This window comes from Rhynchophorus ferrugineus, unplaced genomic scaffold (genome assembly GCF_030347505.1).
Source record: "Rhynchophorus ferrugineus isolate W39M unplaced genomic scaffold, kcgeb_rfMv2 rfM3, whole genome shotgun sequence".
In the NCBI taxonomy this organism is placed as follows: Eukaryota; Metazoa; Arthropoda; class Insecta; order Coleoptera; family Curculionidae; genus Rhynchophorus; species Rhynchophorus ferrugineus.
Window position 1 is genome coordinate 54696696 of NW_027472582.1, and position 27184 is coordinate 54723879.

General features: G+C 30.7%; 2 protein-coding genes and 1 long non-coding RNA gene across 3 annotated transcripts in view; 1 reads left to right on the forward strand and 2 right to left on the reverse strand.

Annotated features, from left to right (window-relative positions):
* The window catches only part of LOC143193481 (fatty acid synthase-like), a 28816-nt gene extending 21439 nt beyond the window's left edge, over window positions 1-7377 (forward strand). Inside the window, exons 16-22 of the mRNA XM_076399710.1 lie at window positions 2546-2744; window positions 2798-3091; window positions 3150-3599; window positions 4394-4514; window positions 4585-4795; window positions 6849-7038; window positions 7106-7377. Of these exons, the coding sequence (XP_076255825.1) occupies window positions 2546-2744; window positions 2798-3091; window positions 3150-3599; window positions 4394-4514; window positions 4585-4795; window positions 6849-7038; window positions 7106-7263 (1623 nt within the window). The 3' untranslated portion in view covers window positions 7264-7377. The remainder of the gene's footprint in view (window positions 1-2545; window positions 2745-2797; window positions 3092-3149; window positions 3600-4393; window positions 4515-4584; window positions 4796-6848; window positions 7039-7105) is intronic.
* Window positions 7378-10410: 3033 nt separating this feature from the next.
* The window catches only part of LOC143193482 (neutral amino acid transporter 9), a 35718-nt gene continuing 18944 nt past the window's right edge, over window positions 10411-27184 (reverse strand). Inside the window, exons 5-12 of the mRNA XM_076399711.1 lie at window positions 25401-25510; window positions 15676-15833; window positions 15453-15620; window positions 12248-12484; window positions 11989-12185; window positions 11185-11289; window positions 10782-11038; window positions 10411-10721 (exon numbers count right to left, since the gene is read on the reverse strand). Coding sequence (XP_076255826.1) covers window positions 10550-10721; window positions 10782-11038; window positions 11185-11289; window positions 11989-12185; window positions 12248-12484; window positions 15453-15620; window positions 15676-15833; window positions 25401-25510 — 1404 coding nt within the window. The 3' untranslated portion in view covers window positions 10411-10549. The remainder of the gene's footprint in view (window positions 10722-10781; window positions 11039-11184; window positions 11290-11988; window positions 12186-12247; window positions 12485-15452; window positions 15621-15675; window positions 15834-25400; window positions 25511-27184) is intronic.
* Window positions 14358-15446, reverse strand: LOC143193491 (uncharacterized). Its single transcript, XR_013005032.1, has 2 exons — window positions 14830-15446; window positions 14358-14657 (listed from the first exon to the last, which is right to left on the reverse strand). It is a non-coding gene; the product is annotated as an uncharacterized LOC143193491 (long non-coding RNA).

Below are 27184 nucleotides of genomic sequence, written 5' to 3' on the forward strand. Positions count from 1 at the left end.
ACCCTGGGAATATCACACCAATTATTAAATGCTCAAGATTACATCTTCCTGGGCTACGGTCTTTCCCTGCCAGATGAACTCACCCATTACCCCAGCTTAGATTCTCAAGGCGCAACAAGAGTCCCCGATTTCTTTATTCTTCAAGACCATCATCATCTGATCCTTATCAAACTCGGGAACTGCGCCACCACTGAAGTGCTACTCACAAGATTAAAAAAAAGACTAACTGGAAGAACTATCAATCTCTTGTCCTGAAATCAGATCCAATTCCGAAAATAAACGCTTCAGAACAGTTTGAGGAAGCTGTATTCAACCTATTTCGTGATATTCAGTTTACTCACGAATCTACCACAGTAGAAATTTCATCACAACCCCAACCGTGGAGAAACCACCTTCCGTCTTCTATTAAACGTAAAATTCGTATCAAAAATGGTCTATGCAGATTAGTTCCATTCACCCTCGATGCTGAAGACAAAAGAGAGGCGAGCAGAGCATGCAAAGGGGTCGGGAAGATCGTCTCGACCTGGCGAGCGATGAAATAGAAGTAATTTCTCGCGGATCGAAGACTGGACACCCCCTCTTCTTTATGGTGTGTCTATAGATGCCTTTTGTTCAAGACGCATAATGTGATCACTCCTTAAAAAAAAGTTGAGGTCTTCGTAGAGACCTACGAGACCCAGACGAAATGTCTTCCTTCTGCAGAAAACAACAAACCTAAAGTAATCAACACTGTCATCAACGAATCCAACTCCATCAAAAGACCAGCCACTCTAGCCTGTCTTCTCAACCATATCATGACTCCAAAGTCTCTACAGACTGTGATCGGCAAACTTCAAACCAAATAACCTCCGAATTTCGACGGAATATCGATTACCCAATTACAGAAGCTCCCTATAAGCAGATTGCGGAATAAGCAAACCTCATTAAACCCATCATCAGGCTGCAATATTTTCCGGCGTCTTGGGAACACGCAGAAAGGAGCAAAATCATCTCCATCTAACTACAGGTCCATCAAGCTTCTCAGGGCTGTTTCGAAGTTTGCCGAGTGAGCATACACTACGCTCTCAACTTTTTCACAAAGGAAAATAATATCATTCCTGGACCTAACCAAAACTGCCAACAAAGTCTGGTGCGACGATTTGATCATAAAATGCATGCAGTTAGGCCTCCCGGAAGACCTAACCGCCCTCATCAAGTCCTATCTACCGGACAGATCTTTCCAGATCAAATATCAGATAAACAATTTTCAGTCGAAAACAAATCGACGCTGGCGTACCTGAAGGTTCCCCCCTGGCCCCAGCCTTATTTAACCTCTTTATTTTAGATCTACCGAGAAAAGAGCACATTGACGTTGCGTTTTATGCTGACGACACTTCTTCCTTCACGGCCTACAGGCTCGCGGTTACCATTCAAGAACATTTACAGAGGCAGCTCGATCATAGGATTAAGTGGTTCAAAGAATTCCATGGTTTTTTAACGTCACGTACCTAGGTCTCCACTTAGACCGACGTTTCGGTTGGCATTCCCAAATCCAGAAAGTAATCTCTCTCTCTCTTCTCTGATGTGCCTAGCAGACTTTCAATCTACATCTACATATTACGTCCTCTATATTTATTAGTTTTACTGTTTGGTTGGAGAGAATTTGTTGTAGAAAAAATTAAATACGCTTAGAAATGTATGGTGATGCATCTGTGTTGCCTTCATATCCTTTTTTTATGTTTATCGAAATTATCTGAAACATGGACGAATTTACTAAAATATCGTTGCTTGCCAGATGACTGTTGCTGAAACGCGGGTCCTAAGCACAAAGATTAATGACTTAGCCTAGAAGAGTCAACCACATGGACGCAGATGCCGACTATTCATGGTCATGAACTCTTCTTATGTGTTTGGCGAGATAAGTAAAGAGTAATATATTACAAACTGCTAAAGCCAAATGAAATTGTTAGTGCAGATTGATATTTTAATTAAAGTGAAAAAATGATCAAAATACATGAAAACAACTAATATACATTCCACTGTTTTTATATGTTCTGTATTTTCTTTATTAAAAGTAGGGGGAAAAGCCTTCCAATACGAAATATTTTACTATTAGTAATGGATTTGTTCTTATGTTCTTGAAACTACACCCCTCCTGTAGCTTTTGCTTTTCTTCATTCATTCAGACTGAATTATGCTTAAATTTATATTTGTCTTATATAATCATGGCTCCTTTGTCACAAACAAATGAAATTATTTTGCTTTAACAGACATCTTTGCAGTAACTTAAGCATGCTAATTGTAAATACACTATTCTCTGATATGATACAATTATTTCTCTTCAATGTACTTTCCTTAGTGAAAAACCAACTCTTACGGGATACGTGAAATTATTTTCTTATTCATTTGTTTTATTATATATAAAAAACGGTGTGATTAAAGAAGGTTGTTCCATGCGTAATAATGGATTCTTGAATATCCCGTGTTTACAGGCAGATATATCTATAATCTTATTTATGCATTAAAACATACTTATACTGAAATATTAAAAAAGATGTTTTTTAAGGCTTATTATGTATTGGTTATTAAAGGACGCATACAAAATGGTCAGTCAGTATTTATCTATTATGGTGATGATGTCACTAGTTTAGCAGCTATTAGTATCTGCTTAAGAATGGGTTGTCAAGTATACATAACAGTCAAATCGGAAGAGTTGAAAGATTTTCTGCTAAGGAGGTTTCCAAATATAGAACCCTCTGATATAAGTATTTAAATGGTAATATTATAGTCAGGTTTCATTTATATAATCTTTTTTTAGGTAGTTCAATAAGTGTGTCATTTATGGATACTATAAGAAGACGAACTAATGAAAAAGGTGTTGATATAATGATGGGAATTCTATCGAAAGCTTTAGTTAACAAATTAGTCCAATGTTTAGCAAAACATGGCCATTTTATACACATTTCAAATGATGACCTTTCCTGTGGTGACATTGATCTGAACACGTATAATTGTATTGTAGAAAAAAGTATAATATTCCATTTGATAAAACTTAGTGATGTCTTTGAGTCTAATGATGTCAGGAACCACATTTATAATCTACTGAATGATGGTAAGAATTTAGTTAAATTTAAGTTTTCTGTAGATAGAGTGATACGTTTTATTGCTAGGTATATCAAAAGGCATAGTAGTACCGTTACCCAAAAAAATATACTCCGATTTTGAGGTACAAAAAGCATGGGATGATTTAAACTCCACAACAAATCATACAGAAAAAGTTTTGATTAAAATAAGAGACGAATCTCCCAAAATTCTTGCCAAACCAGACAGGACAATAAAGGCATTGCCAACATTATATTTCTCTGAGAACGGCGTTTATATTATAATTGGAGGTCTTGGTGGATTTGGTCTTGTTCTCGCCGATTTTCTGATAAGCCGCGGAGCAAGAAAAATTGTTCTGAATTCCAGACGAGGATTATCCAGCATCTATCAGTCTTATTGCCTGAAGAAATGGTCATTGATAAAGGATTTAACGGTAAAAATATCAAATGATGATAGTTCAAATAGAGAAGGTGCCGAAAAATTAATAAAGTTTTCTGAAACACTAGGAAGCATTAAAGGTTGGTTATGTTTAGCATTAGGTGCGTGTATGTGGTTTGATGATTTTTCAACTTCAAATAAGCTTTTATTGAGATGAACTGTTATAAGATATATTAATGACAATATTTTTATAACCCATAACAATGTTACAAGTTATGCTTTATCGATCTGAATAATTTATAATTAGAAGATGCTATGTCTTATATTAATTTCCCATTCAAGCTGCAACAGGATTATATCTCTTGTAATGTGTTGTCAAGCATACTCCTGCAAGAGGATAACTTTACTCTTGTTACTCGTAATTGTTGGCATTTTTTGAAATAAAACGTCGTTTAATTTATTCAATAGACATCAGCTGTGATAATTTAGTGCGGTTTTATTAACTCACCATAGAAAACTTTTTCCATGGAAATAAAACTGTGGCATTGAAACGGTTCGAAACAGAATTTTCAGCCAATTCATAAGGTTGCCATTCTTCTTCCTCTTTATATTTCCCATTGAATGTAAAAATCTGGAAACAGTTGATTTATAAACTCCTAAGATGACTGAAAATTATTTAATAGTTGAGCTTATTGATTTCATACAACAAATCTTGCAATTATATTGCATAATAACAGCTGATTTTCCTGAAGTAAAACTAACAGCAAGAAACGGTATTTTGTGTTTTTGAAAGCTGTACTGCAACTTTATATCTGGATAATATCATAATATTAATTCCGAAGAACTAAATATATTTTTTAATAGAAATATGGTTAAGTTTTTCAGCGTTTGTGTTAAATCAACCAAATATCTCAAGTCTTAACCAATATTTTAGGTATTTTTAACACAGCTGCGGTACTTATTGACGGACTGTTTGTAAATCAGACTGCAGATAATTTCAAGCGCGCTTTGCAGCCAAAAATATATTCTTGTTACAACATGGATAGAATATCGAGGTAAATAGATATAATCGAATTACTATAAAATAAGTTATATCATAAAATAATAATATAAAATTAATTTCAGAGAACGCTGTCCATATGTGCAGTATTTTGTGGCTATTAGTTCAGTAACTAGTGGTAGAGGTAATCCTGGTCAGACTAATTATGGAATGGGAAACTCTGCTATAGAAAGATTGTGCGAGAAACGGCGTAAAGATGGCCTTCATGCTTTGGCAATACAATTCGGTCCTATTAAGGATGTTGGACTTGTTGCAGACTCAGAAGATAACGATAAGGTGATATTTAATATTCTAGCTGACTCGTTGGCCTGCGCTTGAATATTGAATATATATGAAGTGATGATTGGTTTTTTATTAAGGAATTAACGAGTTAAGAATTTAAAGGATGAGGGAGCCGACATTCTAAGTGGTCAAGTTTCTAAGGTCAAGGCGACAGGAAGTCGCTTCTACAGTTGCGATAGTCGCGGGTTCGAATCCTGCTGGGGCATGGATGTACTTTATATTTGTGATTGTTGATTGAGAAACGGTTGATGCGATCTACGGCATTTTAAAAAATGTTAATTGAACCGAAAGAAAAAACATAAAATTCTTAAATTTTACGTATGACAATCTTCTGGGTATTTTGTTTTCTTCATAAACGAACATGAATTCGCAAGAAAGTATACTTAGATCATGTGTCTCAGTAAATACGGTTTTTGGCGGTAATGTTATAATACTTGACTTACGTAATGAATATCTGCTACCTTGCTTAATGTTAAATGTAGACGATTCAAAGATCAATATTAGTCTTAATTAGAACATATCATCCATCCAGATGTATCAAGAAGTAAGTTTGTACTATATTCGGATTTGTACTATATTCTAATTCGAATAAGTTTAGTAAAGTTTGTAGTGTTCATTGATTAATAATTTCGACATAAGGGGTTACAGCAATCGTTCTTTGTCGCCTGAATGCCGGAAATTGTGATGTGATTTGTGATGAATATTGTTTTATATACATATATTTTTGAGTTAAAGTTGTTTGAGTTGATGTTAAAAAAGTTCGAGGCTAGAGTGATATAAATATGGCGAATATGTTGAATCTTGTAACAATATGACGGTTTTGAAATTGTCTTGTTTCTTCTAAAAACTTTTTCACGTTTTTTTGCCAGACAGAGAACCATACAATCTTGCAATAATAATTTTCATTTATTATTTAATTTGGGGGTAATATAGGGATATTAAAAACATTCCCGACATGTTCTTAGTACCTTACTAGTATTTCTTTCGAGCAGACCTGTTTACGACTCGTGTTGATAGTGAGAATAATATTTTCTTTCTGTGTACTATGTGAATTTATACGGTGATAGTTTCGCAGCCGTACATTCTTATGTGTATTAAACATGTAATATTCAATACAAGTACATGTAAATTTAAAGTACAAATGCAACACACATACAGCAACAGGAAAGCAGAGCGGCAATTTTTAATACCAAGGCTATATTAACTCAAATAAGTGAGATTTTCCTACAAGGCAATTAATTAGAGATATAAAATGATTATCTGTCATTAAAACCCTATAGAGCAAGGTAAAAGTCATCAGCCTTGAGAATGTGAATATGGAGCTGGAGGCAAATAAGGACACGAAATGAGAAATGGAAGTACTAGTTGAGATATAGGATAAAATATTTGAAAATATTTGAATACATTCCGTCTTAGTGTAACAAATAATATAGGTGTGATAAAATTACAGACATATACATTCCTAAATGTGATGCAGTAATGACAGCTGTATTAGCTGATTATATCATCTTGCTCACTATAAACACTGACACTGAAACAGCCACAAAAGCATTTTGTACACCTCTATCAGCTATATTATCAATTGGACCACGAAATGTTATTGAATCAAGTTAAACTGGACTAAATCTAATTTCCAGTCTGCTACTGATAATCATTTATCATATAACGATTGAGAATACTAATATGACATGGTCAGGTGGAGGAGCAAAATTTAAGTAATGTTTCGTAGTAGTGGATATGATAGACCTACGATACACATTTATAAATCTTATTCGCAAGTTTAATAAAAAACTGATCAGAACAATATTCTTCTCACTATTGTCAACAATTCATAACACATCTAAAAACATCTATATTGAAATTAAGTTTATGAAGAAGCTACAATCACTTGACAATGATAGTTACGTGGCAGCAGCAGTTACTTGAACATTGAAAATCGATATTTAAGGAAGAACTTTTCATGAAAATTAATCTTGTAAAAGCAGTGAGGTGTTCAAACACTATTTTGGTTCGAATGCTCACATAATTACAAAATATGCGTTTTTAGGCATTAAGAGTGGCTGGTATGACACCGCAAGCTATTGATACATGTATTAGTAGTTTGGAACAATTTATTCTTCAAGATCTTACTATTGCTGCTAGTTATGTTATAGAAAAACAAGGTTCGGCAACATCCAATTCAGGAAAAAAATCAGCGGTTGAAATGGTATCTGCTATTCTAGGAGTAAAAAATATAGGTATATGATTATCTGTCATATTTGTAACTATCGATAAATTATTGGTGATGTAATTCTCCTATTTCAGATTCGGTGGATCCGACTCGATCGTTGTCACAAATGGGACTCGACTCTCTGATGGCTTCGGATATTAAACAAACACTCTTGAGAAATTATAACATAGACATTAGTATAGATTCCATCAAATCTCTTACTTTTGATGAAATTGCTAAATTTGCTGTATAATTGTACTTATAGTGGGATATTACGTAATTATCTACTTATATAGGGTTGATATTGTTTTTTAACTTTTAGTTTAAGCGGTTTAAGTTGTTGTGTTCATATAAAGAATATATTTTATTATAAGCTTTTTTATTTTCCACTTCCTAATTTGCAGTAGGCGGTTCAAATTGGTAATACCTGTATGGTCTTGAATACATCAATTATATCTTAATTTTAAATTAATGTATTACTGATTTTATTTATACTTGGATCAAGTCGTAAGCAAGACGAGTGTAGGATAAATATACTAGTATGTTTCCCGAATTGAAAATAAATTAGACTGATTTAAGCTAAATCGACACCAACATATTTGATATACATGATATAAGGTTGTTAAATTTGATTTGATTTATTCTTTAAATTCCTGTGCGTTGTTCAGTAACTGTAATCTTTTATGTTGTTGGGATTCAGTAACTGTCTTTCAGGTTTTATAGCGAAATAGCGCATAACTTCGCAGATCCATTAATTTCGAGGTTTTATATAGTTCTTCATTGATTACCTAGCGATAGGCATTAGTAATTAATTGAAAAATTTTGGTTTGGTAGCGTTGGTTGAATAAATTATTCTTTTAATTTATTTTCATATTGAAGATTTTTTGTAATTGGTTAAGATTCTATTTAAAAAACCTGTCTGTTATTATTTGTACACATACTATTTATTTCCCACCCTTAGGGGGGCTTCTAAGCTTAGACTTTGAGGATACGGGTCTGACAATCTCAGGGCCCCAATCGCTGAAGAGATATTCGTGGCTTACTTTTTCCCTTACTGTCAGACTTCCAAATCTCACATTATAGAAGTAGAAGTAATAGTAATCCAATTAGGACGAGATGGTTTTGTTGTTAGTGTCAGATGTTTAGTTAGTCTACTGTCATGTAGTTTATGAGGTTGATGTATGTGTTATGTTATCGCTTTTCAACATATACTGCATCATAGGTTAAAGTTGCGTTTAAAATGACCCTTAAAAACTTTCCTCGGCTTTTATCCAGGGGATTCTTGATTTTTATGGGCTGCTATTTTCAGAAATTTTAATTTATAGACAACAAGAGATAAATTGTTAGCCTTTCTTCTAGCATTACTGAACATTAATTTAATTTACAGATTACTGATTAATAGCTTAAGAGAAGGGGACACAAAAAGATAAAGCCATCGAAGCTAAAACTAATATACAGTGTATTTTTTTGATGAAATAATGTCTGTAGAGTTTTTTTATTATACTAGATGAGAAAAAACAAACAAACAAATCGTATCAGAGTTTTAATAGCGATAAAGCTCTGGAGGAAGTAAATTTAATCGAGGAGCAGCACCATATCAATCAGAAGCTGTACCACATCTGCTGAGAGTAGGAGAAGGATAATTCAAAGGAAAAAATACTCAGAAGATGCATAAGCATGTAAAATACGCTGAATTTTTCCTTATATGATCCAAATATCGTCAATAAAGGAGCACAATAAAACGAATTAAAATCATGATCCCATCAGACACAAATTTATTTTGTATTTATGGATAACCAATCTGATATACTGTTTTATTGATGGTCGTTTTTTTGTTACGGGCGCTTTTACAGTCATACATTTTTGAATCAATAAGCTTCATGAGCATTCTGTTTTTTGTTTGTTAAATGTTTGTTTGTTAATTCTAAATAATTCTATAACGTTGCAATAACTGAAAGAGCTAAGTAATATCTGAATCAGTTAAACTGGAACTTCAGTTAAAACTTAAAAAAAGGGGTTATTTCAGGCGAAATAAACTTCAGAAAATTTAGGAAATCTTTGTACCTCCAGTTTTGCACGTTAATTTTCATTTAGTATCAACGTAATTCCAACTCCCTGTAATTAGAAAACAGTTTTTGTTCTCAAAAATAACATCATGTTAAAAAAAACACATTAGAACCAACATAAAACAACTATAATGATTAGTTGTAAGGTACTCTCAACTTGATATAAAATCAAACAGATTGATTAGACAATTATAAAACCAACGCTGTCTAAACAAAATTCCTCGATTAATTGCCAATGCTTATCGCTACGTAACCAACGAAGAACTGCATGATAAGCTGGAAATCAAATGGATTTGTAAAGTTACCCAAGTTATAACGTGGCATCAACACAACTACTGGAGAACGCGCGTGATACCAGAAGATTGAAGCGTACCAAACCATACGAACTTATGTAAAGTGTATATCTTTAGTGTAAACTATAGCTTAAGTTATTATACTTTTATAATTGAGGAATACATATTGATGTATTTATCTCACACTCATCTTGTTTGTGGATTAATCTAAGTACAAATGAAATATACTAATAAATTAATATATAATTAAGATCGTACTAAGCATATGTTATAAAAAAAAATTCTCATGAAACCATATCTATACTTAAGTTCCCATTAGATTAATTCAATTTGCGTGATCGAATGGCGAATAATTATTTCTCAAATATATCACTATTATCAAATATTTCCCAAAAATTTCTAAATATCCATCCTATTACTCCAAAATATGTTAGGATCGACCGTTATATTCGAGCAGGTTGTCTGATAAGCGGATTCTTCTAAAAATTCTCTGTATATTATCACGCAGTGTCAAAAGTCTTACTTCCTAAATATTTTATGAACCCAAATTATTAGTTATATTGAAAACTCATAACTTATATATAACCCCTCATGAATAGGGGACATATCAGTAAAGTAGAAACTGTGTGCTCTTTAACAATATGTGCCTCTTACTATACTGGTGAATGTGTACCAACATGAAACTTTGATATTAAGTTTTATGTTTAATGAAATTTAAACATTCTATTTAGGGAAAATTATTATACCCAAAAGAAATATACTTTACACCATCTGAAGAAGTTTGTAATTGAAGATGTTATTAAGACATTTATGGTCACTGAAATGAACCTCGAATCTCGCTGAAATTTTAAATTAACAACTCTATACTGCCGGTATTGCCATAATATTCGATGACAAAATAATAAAACTTCTGATATGTGTGTTCACAATATAATTACTTGATCACAGCAATCACTCAACTCCATAATAAAATTCGGAAAAAGTAAAGAAGTAGATGGATATTTTGATTTGGTATTTTTGTAACAAAAATAAAAAATATATGACATATAATTTAATATTTATTTTCATTCAATAATAAAGATCCGTTCAATTGTTTAAATAACTCTTAAAATAATAAAATTAGGAATACGTCATTTTCTTATGATCTATTTAATATAAATAATAAATTTAAAATTAATTCTTAATCTTCGATGAAGAATTGCGATAGCAGATTTAATGTTCCTGCGATGATGATTAAAATATGCCAAAAGGCCTTTGGCGTTGTCAGTTCATTGTCTTTCCTCAAACTAGCAATTTTCAGTAAATTTGGTAGCATGAAAATATATACCAATCCGCTCATAGCACCAGTATATCTAGAAAAACATAAAATAAATTATTCAGAAGCAATAATTGTGTTAATAATATATACTTACCTAATAAGGGTCCCGATTTTAGGCAAAAAACAGGCAAACATTACACAGATGAAGAGCAGAATACAATTTAGAAACATTACCCTGCCGTATGTAAAGTCGCCGAAACGACTTTTTTTAAATACTTGGTTAATATTGCCCAGAACATCATTTCTTAACATGAATGAAATCAGAGGAAATACAGTAAATAGTTGGAAGAGTAGCAGTACTCTTGCAATTATCGTTAAAGTATCATGCTTGCTGAAATTATTGAGGATGTTCTAAAACCAAAATAAATATATTGGTAATCCAATCAATTTAGTGTTTTTAATGAACCTCTTGATGTTGGTGAAATATTTTATTTAAAAAAATGTCACTAATTAAATTACTATAGTATTTTCATATTAAGTTATAGATGTATACTCACATCTTCAATACAGGATTTTGCTAATGGGAATGATATATAAAAAAGTACTCCAATGAATAGATATGTAAATGTTACTAAACCAAATGATATTGTTAGATCTCTACCCTAAAACAAAAATATTAAATTTTTATATTGCTCATTATGTCAATTATGTGGTTTGGTATTATTTTGTATAACATATGTTGGCAAATAAGAAATATTCATAATACAACGCATATAGAGGCTGAAATATCACTGGGTCATGAACATAATTTTAAAAAAATATTAGCAGTCTAAGAAGGTCTTTCATATAAATATTTTGTTAAGCCCATATAATATATAGGGTTTATGTTACTAATATCGGTAATCTGAGTGTCAGTGAATCCAAAATTAAGTATTAAAGTAGGTAGATAGCTTTGTCAAAAGATATCAACACGAGATATGAAATAAGAATATGTGAGTCTGATCACTTAATGTGGTATGTTCCGATGAATTATTGCTTCCCACAAATGACTAGGTTTATTTATGGAGAACACCAAAAGAAGCCTATAATCCAGACCGCTTGATTCAGCTGCTCTTGTCATTCATATCATTGCCGGATTACTGTCCATTAATATCTCGTGATTCTCAGCGATGAAGTTGAGATACATTTCTAAAAATTAGCATACTTCTACGAAGTATACAACCAGAATGGTTTAGTTCTGGTCTGGAGAACATCAGAATCTAATTAAATGTCTTTCTTGGCCAGTACAGTGTCTAGACTTGTAGGCTTAATAGTTATTATTAATGAAATAATACTAATTTTTAATCGGTAGTTTTACTTACATTGTGTTCTTGATTCTTGTTATTTCTCATGATTGATATAATGATGTTATGAATAAAATAACTCAGTGATAGCATTCCACTTAGAGCGGTAAACGTAGGTTTAATGTACATTTCCATATCCCAGTTGGGTATGTTGATACCCCAGTTATAAGCTTTCACAGCCACAAAAACTATTAAATACAATACACTTATAGTACCTACAAAATAAATATTAAGTTAGAATTAGGGCCAATTTATTAAGTTGAACTTTAAAATTTACCTAAACTATTAAATTTAGTAAAAAACGTTGGAGATTTAAAATTTAATACACCAAACATTATCACAGATAAATAAATTGGAACCGTACTATATAGGTTCCATAAATTATCGAAAAGAGACTCAGTCTGCACCGGCACCACACTCAAATTCGTGGAATTAATTGAATAAGTAGCATTTACTTCTTTTGGGCATAGTACTGCTGCTGCATCAGTTGTTATATTCATCTCGCTAAGAGAACCTAAAATATGAATATGTTAATACATTTATTTAATATATTATACATAGTTTCTAATTATGACATTTACTCGTGCTGAAAATAGGTTGCATGTATTTTGATCCTATAGTTGAAACCGCGAAATAGAAATGTAAACAACCTAAACTAATTGTTAAATTCGATGATTTTAACATTTCTCGGAATAAAATAGAGGTTTACCATTTGTTATTATTGAATGATTCAGTGTACGCAGGCATAGACATTCATTAGCTTTTCTTGTTTGATTAGAAAGTCTGTTTATGTATGGTGACAGTGTTGGTTAATTGTTGGTTCTTATTTCAACGATTTAAAAGAGGTGATTTTGACGCCAATGACAAATAAACCTCAAACCTCAAGGGCCTAAGAGGTTCGAAGAAAATGAATTGAAAGGACTAAAACACAGCTCAAACTCTCAAATAACTTTTAGACATTCACAGTTCATACATTTCACAATTAACAGCTGACGAGTTAACTGTTCCTAAAGATTTACGCATGATGCTAAAGATCTAAAAGGATAGAAAGTTGATACCACACGAATATGCCATTTTCAACCATTTCAATATCGCGGTTTCATTGCTGGTCAGGTAAAAACTAAAAGATTTCTGTGAGATATTGTGATTGGGCATGGCATGTGTCTGACAAAGCATGACAAAGCTTGGTCACAAGTTACTTGTCGATTCGCGGTGAATAAACCTCTCAAATAAGTAAATGGTAATTTAAAAGATTCAAGAATGGTGATTTCAATATGGATAAAAGTGAAGGAGTTAATTAGTGATTACAAATCAAAACAAGAATTATTTTGTGTGAAGATATATGTAAATTGAAAATGTTTGCCCTGAAAAAGAAAAGTTTTAAAGGACGCTTAGTCTTGCTTCAAAGATACACATTTCAAAAAGTTAATTTTTAAATCGGATTTTAACTGTTAATTTGAAGCCGTTTTTGATTATTTTTATTTAATTATTACAACGATTATTATGTATAGTCAATTCAAAATAGCACTGACACGAGAGTCTATATTTGTCTGTATAAAGTTGTAAATTCGTTTTACAGTCAGACAATATCATCCTTGTCATTTTATTCTATTTAAAGAGAGATAGAATGCTAGTAGACAAGTTTGAACATGTAAAGGAATGAGCCTGCAAAAGTTGTCCGTCAAACGTCTGAAAATTCTTCAAAATATTATAATTACAGGTTATATACCGGAAAACGTCGTTTCAACCTATTGTTTTAATAAATTTGAAATCGCCGCGGTTTTCGTTGAAAATATTTTTTTGCATCTTGCAGCTGCACTGTATATTAGTACGGACACGGTCACTAAATTCGCCAAAAAGAAACCGTGTTTGTGGGAAACAGGTGATGAATTCATCAAATCAGCTTGGTGTTTCAAAGATCAAATATACGAAATGTATAAAACAGTAAGTAGTTTTTTCAATCGAATTATAATTTAATACAATTATTTCAGGGAAAATTGTTAGTCTGGAAAGTATCCATAAAAATCCAAAATATATACAGCTATTTGAGAGATGTAGAACATCCGTTAATATATGTATTAGATGCATTATAATGTTAAAATATATTATATTTAATAGAATATTTGTTCAGTTATTTTATTTATATTAAAATTTTGTTATATGTCAGAGCCAAAATGTACTAAAACTAAGAGTAGCTGCGGCAACATTGCGACGTTTCCAATGTCATTGCTATTTTGAATTGACTATACATATTTTATTTTAACATACTTTTTTTGAGTTAAAAATCTAAATTTAATTATTTTTTAATTTTTAGTGAATTCCTTTTTATTTTTTTGAAGTCGGTTCAATTTTTTTTGTTAAAAATATTTTTTTTTCTCTTTTTAGCCTAATACTAATTATAGGTGAATATCTAATACTCACCCAATAAATTACGCAGTTATTTTATTTAATATTACAATGGGTAGGCCAAGTAAAGTTGCAACCCGTATGAGGAAAAATAGGAATAAAGAAAGGTAATTTGACAAATTTTATAACTAAACAACAATAAAAATTTATTATCCCCGCCGGGAATCGAACCCTCAAACTCCATTTGGGAGTTAAACGCATTAACCATTACACCATAGAAGCAGTTGTCTACAATATTCCTATGAGATATTATATACTATAGTTAGTGCTTAAAAAGCAAACTGAATGGCTTGTGCACTGAACGACTAAATATGTGAAAACTTTGCACGTGCCATTTAAATTTGAGGGTTTCCCTCTATTTAATCTCTCTCTCCCCAGCATATTCTAATTTGGTTCCAATGGGAATTTGGAATTTTGAAAATCGGCTTAAAATTGACGGAGAAATCGGCGAACATACATTAAAAAAAGTATATATACATCCAAACATAGAACCTCCTCCTTTTTCGAAGTCAATTATTCAAATTACGCAAATTTTATCAGTTGTTGGTAGAAAATGGTAGAATTAGAAAATTATATTGGTGAATATATATGAATAGATGAAACTTGATAAAAATTATTACACTCCATCGTTAAATGTTATAAATATAATATAAAGTGAAAAATTTAACAATAAAGTTATCTTAATATAACAAGATGACATCATGGCCTAGTATATTTCATGCAGATGTAGGTTTTTCGGTAAAGGCACATTAGAAACAACTTGCTAAACTGTTGTATTATAAAAAAGCTTAAACATTTATCGTAGATTATCTGGACGGTTATGTAATTTTTACTTTGCAGATTATCACATTATAGAATATTAACAAAAACATGCCAGAGGGTACTAAAGCTACTTTTATGAACAACCGTATTAAAATTACTCTACAAAATTATCAGACGCTTGTATATATGGAAATAATATTTTTTTCTGATGAATGGTAAAAACATAATTGCATCATTGCAAAATATATATCATTTTTATCATATATTTATATTATCATGTTATTAATAGGGTTATTTTTGATTAATCTACTTACTATACAGGAAATAGACCGAGTTGTATAAGAAATTGGACATCAGTATCATATAAACAATGTCCGCACCTAATAGAACTACGATCGAGAATATTTTCGCTAACATTTCTGCCCATCTTCCTAATAGATCCTTACACAAGTGATGAACTTCTATAGTTTTTCCAGGTAGACCTGCAAAAATACTTTTGTTAATACTGATAGACTGTTTATAATTAAACTTAATTACCATGTTTGTTACTAATGGATAACAGCATATAACATGTGTAGTGACATAGTGCTGCTACCACAATATTAATAATTATACCCGGAAGCAACCCAGCCATTTGTATTCCCCAGGACATAGCCAATAACGATGATCCCATGGTAGTGTTCCATATTGCAAATCTAACAGAAATGAGTTGGTAAGTCAGTAAAATGTTTTTATTTAATATATATATATATATATATATATATATATATATATATATATATATATATATATATATATTTGGGTTGAGAAGATAGTTATTTTGGTATTTTAATATGTTTTTAATTATCAGGAATTAACTCTAACGTTGCTAGGGTACCAATAATAGTTTATTTAAAATGAAATAAAAACATAAAAATATTGTTCTAATATTATCCACCTTTTGGGCATCTAAAGGACTTGTAGTATTTGGATGTAATCCTTGAATCGTGGTGGAAAATGGTTTTCCGAAAAAACCGAAACCGAAACAATATTAGGAAAAGACGGCGGAAGTCTTGTTATTTTGAGCGATTTCAAGAGGGACAAGTATTGTTACACTCGTACTTTCATTACCTATCTAATCCAACAAAATGCACATATTTGTTTTGTCTTGTTATTCTAAGATATCCATCATTGTCGGCGATAATAGGATAGCAAAATTACTTTATTTTGTTATAGAGCAGCAGGTTGCAAATAAATATTGTTTTTGATTAGTTTGTCTGGTTCATTTGAATTAACATATTTGTAGTTCAGAAAACGAAGAGGTTGAGGGTGTGTATCTTATTTAGTGTAGGTTTCAGTGTAATTTAGTAGCTTTCGAGTTAAATATTCTTTGATTGTTGCTATTGTAAACATTTTTAATTACTTCATATAATTTATATTAGTTTTATTGTCTCAAAAGGAATGGAAATGCCTTGGAATAAATTTGGGCAGACTGAATATTTTTTGTGACTCTTATTTATTGATAATTATGACAAATCGCACCATTTACATAGTATTGGCTGTTTAGAAAATAAAGATGGTGTGTTTTCGTTAGACTCAAAGGCATAATGAGTGAAGTTTTGACATACGGTTTCGTTTATATTAGAATATGATTGGGTTGGCAGTATCGCTTGCACTCTCTGTTCAATAAGTCGTTACTTCTTTCCATAAAATAAAATAGTTTTAAAACAAAATAAAAAGTTTTTATTTTTAATCTCTACGCATTTCTTAACTACAATTCTCTTAGTATTCCAGATCATAAGGCTGTTTATTTTAATTCATTGAATTAACCGAAATCAATTTACTTATTAAGAAAAGGAATATATCATCAAAAGAAGAAGGCGAATTGATTAACAGAAGCTTGACGGTAATTGTTCGATAGTTATTCGAATGATTCTTTTGCATAGTTAAGTGGAGTTCGGGTAAAATGTCGCCGTTAAGTTTCTAAGGTTAGAAAGGGGGGTTTGAAAGAGTTAAAAGACCTCTAGCCCTAAATTATTAAAACTAGGAAATATCCGTTTCTTGAAAAACACCCCCAGTTAATATTAATTATTATACCCCGATTCCTTGCACAAACATCGTAGTTCAGAGAGAACCAAAGACGAAATGCAGTAGCTTAGTTGGTTAGTCGTAAACTATTGGAATTTGAAGTCACCGAAACTTATGAACCCTTTCTACAGAGGCTATACCTCGGAGGTTTAGATGAAAATATAAATTTACCAAACGCAAACTGGCGATAATTTTGCTACAATTTAAGCTGTTCAGGTGGGACGACTACATACACAACTTTCTTTTAAGTGTGTCCATTTTGTTAACTTAATATTTAATTCTTAAACCTCAAAACTTACTATGGTTTTGACATTGTTATGAAGTTGCTTATCAAAATAAAAGCAATGACATTCAATACCATAAATTTAACTTCGTTTTTTCACCTCATCCACCAATTTCATTCTTTCGTGTAACTAAACGATCCTAAATGTTTTCAAGAAGATATTGTTGATTTTTTTAAGTAAGCTTTTGCTATTTTTTTAACTATTTTATCCGATCTATATTTGAATAAAGCTGTTGCATTTGTAAAAAAATCAACCTTCAAATTCAAAATACAAATTGATGTATTGAGTTCACAAAAACAGAATTAGAACTGTTTTTATTAAAAAAGAGATCTGTATCTGTGCTTGTTGAGAATTATTGTGATTGTGTTTTGTTTAAAATATTATAATAGAATGTAGTTTAAGAAGGAGTTTCTTAATCCGATATCCATGCAGCTTATTATCGGTTTGTATTTGAATTGAAACTGATGCATTAGAACCGATCAGTGTGAGAAAAGGACGTTATACAACCAACATATTATTGGATACTATTAAATGAGAAATCTTACCCCACTCGCTACATTCATCAGACATTGCCCCCCTAACACTGATTGAAGTCGCATGATATGATTGAGCAGCACTATGGGCTAATATGCAGCGGAAGTGGACCAATTTTTGAATAACTTTAATAGGCATATTATTTTTCGGGTGTTATATAAATGTAAACAAAAAGATGAATAAAATTAGTGGTTAGTTTGAAGTACATATTTTCAATGATGTATTTTAGGTACTTCTAACGACCGTATTCATTTTTACAAAAAGAAACAGTAATTTTTATTTGATTTATCTAATTGTCTGGAATATTGTTATGTAAATATAATTAACTGTAAACAACGTTTTCAGTATAAACTAGTTGCCACACTCAATAAATAACATATAATCAATTTTTCATTGATCTGATGAAATAATTGGTAAAATTTAATCACAATAAACAATGTGAAATAGCCGATAGTTTCAAGACGGTAGCATAAATATGTTGACATTTAATTAAGTGCATCTCAAGTTCAACTGGAGGCATTGTATCGCTTATCGCTTAATAACTGCTGTTGCGTTATTGTTTTGGTTTCGTAAAATAAGCGATCAATTTCCGTGTGATTCATCGAAACAGAGAAATTAATTAATATAGACTGTTAATATTGGGGTTTTCTGGTCTGAAAAATATATCGGTTTGTTAAAAAAATATCGCTTTCGATACTTCTTCTATACTATACTTCTATATTTGGATACAAATATGGATGTTTTATATCTATATCTCTTTAACAAGCCTATGATGTAAACAATATTTTTTCTGTGCTAGCTGTGCTTGTTTTATTTGCGTTTGTACCAAATACCACTTTTGTAATTTAGAATTCACGGTTAATACTATGATTTTGTTATTTTGGAAACATAAAATAGCAAAGGCGTTTTTTTTTCAGAAAATATTATTATTTCCTTGGGGAAGTATATAATTCTTGAGAAATAGTAAATACGATTAGTTTGCTAAGAGTATTTTAATGAGTATATAGCCAAAATTATTGTAAAATCAAGTATTTTAATTAAATATCTACTATTATTTGCATCAAGTAATAATAAAAAATATGGATATACTCATAAAAACGCTGAAAGATAATGCATAAATTTCTTGAATAGTGGCAATGGATAATTAAAATGATTTACTGACTTATCTCTGTTGATTAAAACGTAATTTTTGTCCATTTAACAAGGATCAATTCCAATTTGTAATTTCTTAACATTCAAATATAATATTAAACAGAATATTGCAAAATCATTGTAATTTTCTAAGTAATTTTACCAATTTTATGGAATTACTATTTTATTATTTACCAATTAAAATGTATTCTATGAAAAAAGCTCTACAAATAATTTAATATATTTTCCCAAAACAACTATTTCTTATAATTAAAGCAGATATTTGAGGAGATAATGCATCATGGATGTTTGTGACGTTGAAACATTGCAATGTTGCCGCATCAACTGTGAGTTTTAATTCAGTTTGGTTTTGCAAATATAATTTACCTTAACATTATAGTATATCTGAAAACTACAGTTAATTATACAGCTACAATAATTTATAGTTAAAAGTTAGTTTATAATTTATAGTTTGTTAGAAGTATGCAAAATTATTCAAAATATTAGTTATTATTACTAGAGATTAAAAACCGACAAATCTTATTTTAGCGCTTTGATTATTTTGACAAATTTTAAATCTCTCCGTAATATATGATATCATTTCGTTTGAAAATGCCGAAAACAATACATAGCCAGGTACAAATTGATTGCGGCTTTAGTAAAGTCCCTACAATTTTATTGAAAATGTTTTTTAGCGGGTTGTGGCCACGCTAAATATTAGTGTGGGTACTCTGAGTAACATCGCTTACAAAATGAAGAATAATAACTTAGATTTACCCGTTAGATTTTAAGAAAATTCGTTTACATACAAAGTGGGTGACTTGATTATCTTGATATTGGCTCTATTCGAGACACAAACTATATTATTAATAAACATAATTTAATAAAATTACTTTAGAGAAAATTGTCTATCTGGAAAGTATAGATAAAAGAATTGGAGACATGCAGCTTTTTGAGGCATGTAAGACATCTTTTCATACACTCTCAGAGGGCAGAGGGTTTAAATGGTGTAACGATATCCCTCGGAAAGGTTTAATGGAACTTCCAGGCAATGCCTTAAAAATAATGAAATTTTTAATTAAGGCATAAAATAAGACCAAGGACGATAAACTATTTGAATTTGTGTATCTTGATGAAGCTTGAATATTTCACAATGTTCATTGTGGTATTCTTGGCAAGACAGTAACAAAAAAAGTGTAAAGACAACAAAAATTGATTGAGAAAGGTAAAAGTTACAATAGCATTCGATTAGGTTTTGTTGGTCATTATATTTATTAATAATTAATTGCATTATATATTGCTGGTCGAGAAGGATATTCCATCAAAAACTGTTTGGATATGTGGAAGGAAGCATTTTTAACTATAACACCTTCGGTTTGAATGAACTGGATAAGACATACAGAGGAAGTAATTGATACATGGTGGAATCGTGAAAATGTTTTGGACAGATTACAAACTAACAGTTTAGTGCTTGAATTGGACAGTGAAGCGGAAAGTGAAAGTGACTGAAAGAAACTTTCAGGATATGTGATAATGCTGTGCAATGCTGGAAATTCTTGAGACAGAGTGATGAGAGTGGAAACAACTAAAGGTATGCACATAATTAATTGAATATAATTGTAAAAAATGGTATTGTAGGGCGTGAAAGATTTGTGTGTACAGATATGATTGTAATTGTTCAAAACTCTACATGAGCATTAGGTTAGAACGTATGAGGGGAAAATGAATACTAACTGTTTTGTAAATATGGTAAATGCATTAGACAGAATTCAGTGATGACTATTATACCTGTGTTCTTAATTGTAGTTTTAAGTCCTTCGAATAAATTATATTTGATAACATTTTTGTTCTATTATTTTATTTATTATTAGTAGAATTTTCTTGTATATCAAAGCAAAACTGACCTAAAACTCAGAGTTGATGTCCCAAATATCCATGACGCATTATTAAAAAACTTTGAATAGATTATAAATACCATTAAGCGTCATTTGATAAATTGGGTTAATATTTAAAAGTCATAGAGTGGACTCAGAAAGAAAGTAAATTATATAATTTGTATAATATGAAGACTTGTTACAAGCGCAAAAGAGTATATTCATCAATTTTTTTTTATATAGAGTTCTTGAATTGAAAAGAACATGATGAATAAACCATGGAAATATTAACATTCATATTGAAACAAACCATTAGTATCACATATATTATTATTATATACATCAAATTGCCTTAGTGCATAATATTCAAAATAATTAGAGAATACAGTGGATAATTTAAAGTTATTATTGGCATACAATAATTTTTCTGTTTATATAAAGAACAGGTGTTTTATTTTAAGAGCATATGATACTTTGTTTAATTAATAATAATTATCGACTTAATTAATTATTCTAATTTAATTCTAATTATTATGACAATTTGATTTTAAATCTAACATGATGATAGTTCAAAATAAATTTCGTCATCTATGAGATTATCGATATGAATTTGTCAATAACACTACTAATTCTTGTAATAATTCCCTACATTGATTAGGTTCTATTTCAAATATTTAATGTCAATATTTATGTGGTCAATATTAAACAGAATTAAGTATCGATATGATTATATAGATTTTAATTTTTAATCTTAACTCTACTTCACATAGGTAATTTATGTGTTTTAATATGTTGTTAAATTGTCTACATTATTTTGATTATATTAAAAAATAGATAATATGCTCTAGATAACTTAAAATTTGACCTATTGGACGAATAACCAACGATTATATATAAATACAATTCAAAATCCACAGAACGATGTCTCAACACATAGAAAAACCAAGGTTCTTGAAAAATTTATCATTTATTGATATAATTAAAATACTTCGGTCTGGATAGTGCGTACGGAGTAAAAGATAATTAGCCGTAAACAAGTATAATGCAAGGACCCATCTCACAAATGAAATGAAATTTCGAATGGGGAAGTGTAAGAAACGTGTAATAGGTTGAAGTTCAAGGACAATAACGAAAAATATGTTACACAAAATTTACAAAAATAAAAAAACAAGTAACATATAACAAGCCTAAGTGTCGCTGAATAAATATTTTTGTGACATAGATAGTTAGGTAATAAAAGTTATCAATATATAGGTCAAGGATGAGTGATTGAACAATATTTTATAAATTATTTGACTTAATTTTTACTTAGGGCTTAAACATTATTACTTAAACATTATTAACATAGAAATATTTCACAGTTTCTTTCTTCCATTTCACAATTCTTTACTTGTTGGAAATGCTGGAATACAGTGCCGAATGTGCTATTTTAGCGGATACTAAATTGTAAATTGTTCAGAGAGTTTAAATACCTCCATAAACTTATTCACAAAACAACGAAACGAAAGAATTCACAAAACAACGAAACTACGACTGTACTACAAATTACGAAAGTTTACCCAAATAATTTTATTTCGAATATAATTTTAAGCTTGGAGAAAAATTTTCTATTTTTTTATATATTTTAAATTCTCCTTTTCACCAACGATGGTTTGTCTGAACTAGATCTACTGTTTAATGTGTGACCTGTGACTACTATTACTATCGCAACAGTAGGAGGACTGTCCTGTCGCCCTAAGCACTGCGTCACCAAACCAGCTTGGTAAACATTAATCACACCTGATATTATTTTTTATATTATGGTATTTTTATGTTATATTGCCATATTAATTTTTTAGATTTGAAATTTAAATACATCAAGGAAAACGGGAATAAGTAACCAAAGGATGGACTATTTCCAGAATTTCAGTGACAGTTTAAACTATAATATAGGGACGATAATTTATACGTTATAGATACCATAACGTTGTTATTTCCTATATAAATTGGAGATCTTTTGTCCTCAGTTTCTTTAGTATCAAGATTTGCGGAAAGAAATTAACTTTCAATATCATGGTAATTCTGCGAAATGATTTTTATCAATTGATTTTAATTATATTCAGAATTATGGTATACGAGTTACTGTATATTCTAAGTTTTTTTTGTATTCTGACAATCTTGATTTTGATTCTTTGATTTTGATTCATTTAAAGATAAGCTTTCTTCATTTTCTCATAAAGAATAATTTTAACAATTTTGTCAGAAAAATTGCCATAATAAATAACATATGTTTAAAAAAAAAACTCTAAGAGCTGTTACACTTAGGCCCCTCTTTATACATTTTCGCTGGTTTGAAAGGTCTCTTTGAATCGTTCAACAATAGCATAATATTATTGAGGCTTCCCATTTTTCTTGGTATAATTTTTCTATCTTTTTAATATTTTGATGAAATCTCTTTTATTTATATAAATTCTTTAGGTAAACTAAAGCTTTAAAAGCTCCATAAAAGCAATTCACATTTCTGTTTGAAGATCCGTCATAGGCGTGATGCATTATGGGTCATCATAAGCCGTCTAGTGTCTGATCTAACAAAAATACCTGCCTTCATATTTGCTTCTGTGAGGCCCGGAATCTTTCAAAATATTTACATTGTAGCGACCTTGAGGCATGTCGAATTTTACATTGTGGAATAACGGTCTACAAAATAATTTACAGGGGGTACAGGGGTGTCAGCAGCGCCAACTAAAACCCGATAACGAATAGCTGGCAACCCCGAGACGTTTATCTGGGATGTTATTGAAGGGTATTTCGATTCATTCTGTATTCGACCATCGTTTGGTTTAGACGTGCCACCATCGACTGCCTAAGCCTCGTCACCAGTTAACACCGCTACCATCCGTTTTATCTAATTGTATTTTTCACATTTTTATATAGTCATTGTTTCAACATTTTCAATTTTTTTAATTCGATTCGTTTTCGATTTTACCGTTATTCCTTCAACATTACATTCATTCAAACATTTGTTTCTCATTATATTTTATTTTAGAGCTGGAACAATGAAGCTGAAATTTCATTTCATTATTTCCAATTCATTTTTTTTGAAATTTTTTGTCCAAATTTTATTTCTTCCACGTTCTTTTGAACTCTTAGAGATTTTTACATCACTGTTTAATTATCAGCGTCTCGGCTAAACATTTCTTTCGGCGCTATGTTTAAATTGTAATGTTTTCCTTCGTTCGCCATCTCCGTCATATTGGCAGAAATTTTGATTTGAAAGGCTTTGGGCAGCTTCGGTCGGATACCGTCGTCATTTGTTTTTTTCGGAATTACCGTCACGTATGCGACTTCGGATTAGTCACAGAGCAGCTCCAGAAGCTAGGTACCAATTGCAGTCACCGTAGACTCGTTATGTCTTTGCCGAGGTACCAGAATGGCCAACGTCTCGTCGTCGAAGAAAATCGACTGCCCAAGCCTCATCTCCAGGTAGTGTTACCTGGTGGTTACTCTGCCATCAGTTTTATCTTATTATATTTTTCACATTTTTTATATAATCAATAAATAACGGCCACTTAATGTAAACACCACTGTTTCATTTCGTTTTACCTCCATTCAGCGAGCTATATCATTTACCCTAAAACTTGAATGGTTTTAAAAATTACTTTATCAATCACAACCTTATGTGCAATAGTGGTAAAAAAACTTTATGTGGAGCTATCAATTTCTTGGAGGGCGTCCATTTCACTAATTTTAAACTATTGTAAACTTTTACTTGTCGGCCAACTATATTACCAAATGGTCCAGTGATTTCTCGGCTCCGTCTCTGCTATCCCACAGAGACAAAAAGCAAGAGCATTTGGGAAACTCATCTTGATGTCCGAGCAACATGCACAAAATATTAAATTAGCCAAACACCATTGTCTTCATATTTATTTGCGAAGTATGAATTCCGATTTTTTTGTAGGTTTCTTTGAAATATACGTAGTTCATAAATTGAAGCATAAAAACCGCCTTTGTGAAGCAGGACTGTTTTAAGACAACTTTTTGATGAATGAACAAGAATACACTATAACATAGTGTTGTGCCATATCGTATCTTAAATACATTTCACGAAATCCGGATATTCTAGTATTTTTTTCAAAATGCATAGTTGAATGTATTTAAACAGCTTTTTTGTTGCAAACCTGTGTAAGTAATATTATCATATAATTATTTTTAATCCTCAATATTTAAATAAAAAAAATCGTCGAATTAAGATACATTAAATAACAACTTCAACAAGAAAGATTAAATTTTTTATATCTATAATTTTACCTGATAAATCCTTATACAACAAATGGTAAATATAGGGGTAGTTACATTTTTTTATATATGCTATTTGTTACGTATTACTTACATGGTTACCAGCGAGTTATGGGTGTGTTTTTTGGGTTCTACGTAATCCATGTAGTCGAAATCGTCAGGCGAAACAGGGGCTTTAAGGCGCACGTCTCTAGTTTTTGTTACCTGAGAACAAAACATAGAAGATTAGTTACTTGAGATTTTATGTTCCAGTAATTAAACCAGTAATTAGAAACTTATTTTTAACGCTCCAATTTTACTTCCAATTTAAAAATACAAAAATAACCATCTGTTTTGTAGAAATTAATATTTTGTCTATAGCCATTTCTCTAATTTGAGATTCATTAAAGTTTTTATGATTTTCTAAAACGAAATGCGAACTATCTTTGAATTGTTGATTTTAGTTAAGCATCAATATCACAAGCATGACATTGACATTGTCAGATATATATGACCTTAAATATATCTATTAACAGAAATTTATATATATTACTAGATTACTTGGTAAACTATAATACGACAACACGTTATAATTGCAATTTCGATAAAATATAGCACATATTTAACTTTTGCGAATGAATGAACTATGATGTTGAATGTTCTACTTATATATATTTACGAGTAATATAATTTCTAACTAATAATAAGTTTTAAAGAATGAATTAATATTGTTACCGCAAGTAGTCGTTTTCACAGTACTTGTCTTTATTGGGATCATACTCTAACTGAAGCGTTCAATTTCGATAAACGATAAAAAAAATGTTAAGCGGCAGCTAAAAAGTATCCCACGGGTAATCTATCCTATTAGAATTTTAAAGTATAAAAGTCCTGAAGTTTTTTATCCTAGAAGCACAAATTAAAGTTACGAAGCTTCGGAGTTTTTCATTCATCCCTAATCATGACTTATATATGTCTATAAAATGTATAAACACTAGCTTTGGAAATAGTCGAAATCGATAGAGTCTATCTTTAAATCAAAATGATAATAGAGCGACAATGTGCAAAAAGTCTTATTTATTTGAAACATTCAAAAATATATAGTTGTATAAGGTTTAATCAATGTTTTTTTTATTTCTTTATACCAATTAGAATATATTTGGACTGAACACACTGCGCAATATGGGCGCCCAACTCGATCTTTGGTGTTAAGTAGTGTTGGGAACTATCGACTGAAATCGACTATCGATTGTTTAGTAATTGACTACTTTTTACTATCGACTGTTTTTGGGTCGCTATTTTCGGTCTGACTGATTTTGTTACTATTTACTATTGACTGAGTCGTGTAGTTTTAGTTACTATTATTGGTTCTATTAGTTTCATTCGATTGATATTTAACAATCTGGATCTGTCGTCCTAGCCGCGACCTTGACAAAAATGTATCCAATTTGTGCTTACATAGATTTATATGTAACATATATAGTTTTATGATTTTTTTGGTAGTTTGCTTGTATTTCGATTACTCTCTCGATTGTTGTTAAAAATTATTTACGGTGTTCAATAAGAAATAAAGCATTTACTTTATTGAATAAAAGCTCTAGTAGTTATTGTGCGATCAGTTTCAATTATGTAATGAATTAGTATTTTTTCTATGATTAGGTATACTTTTAATTTTTATTTAGTATTTATGGTTATTGTATATCTTTAGTTTATAGGTTTTGTTTAAGTTCTGTTGTATTGTCTATATTTATTATAGTATATTATTTGAAAATAGCAATTAATCTATTAAAAGACGTTAAAATATTTGTGGGATATTATTCCATTCCATAGAAAAATGCCACCCACAGAACATTCAAATATAAAAGTAATTCTACTTCCTTTAAAATTAAATTATTCATTGCC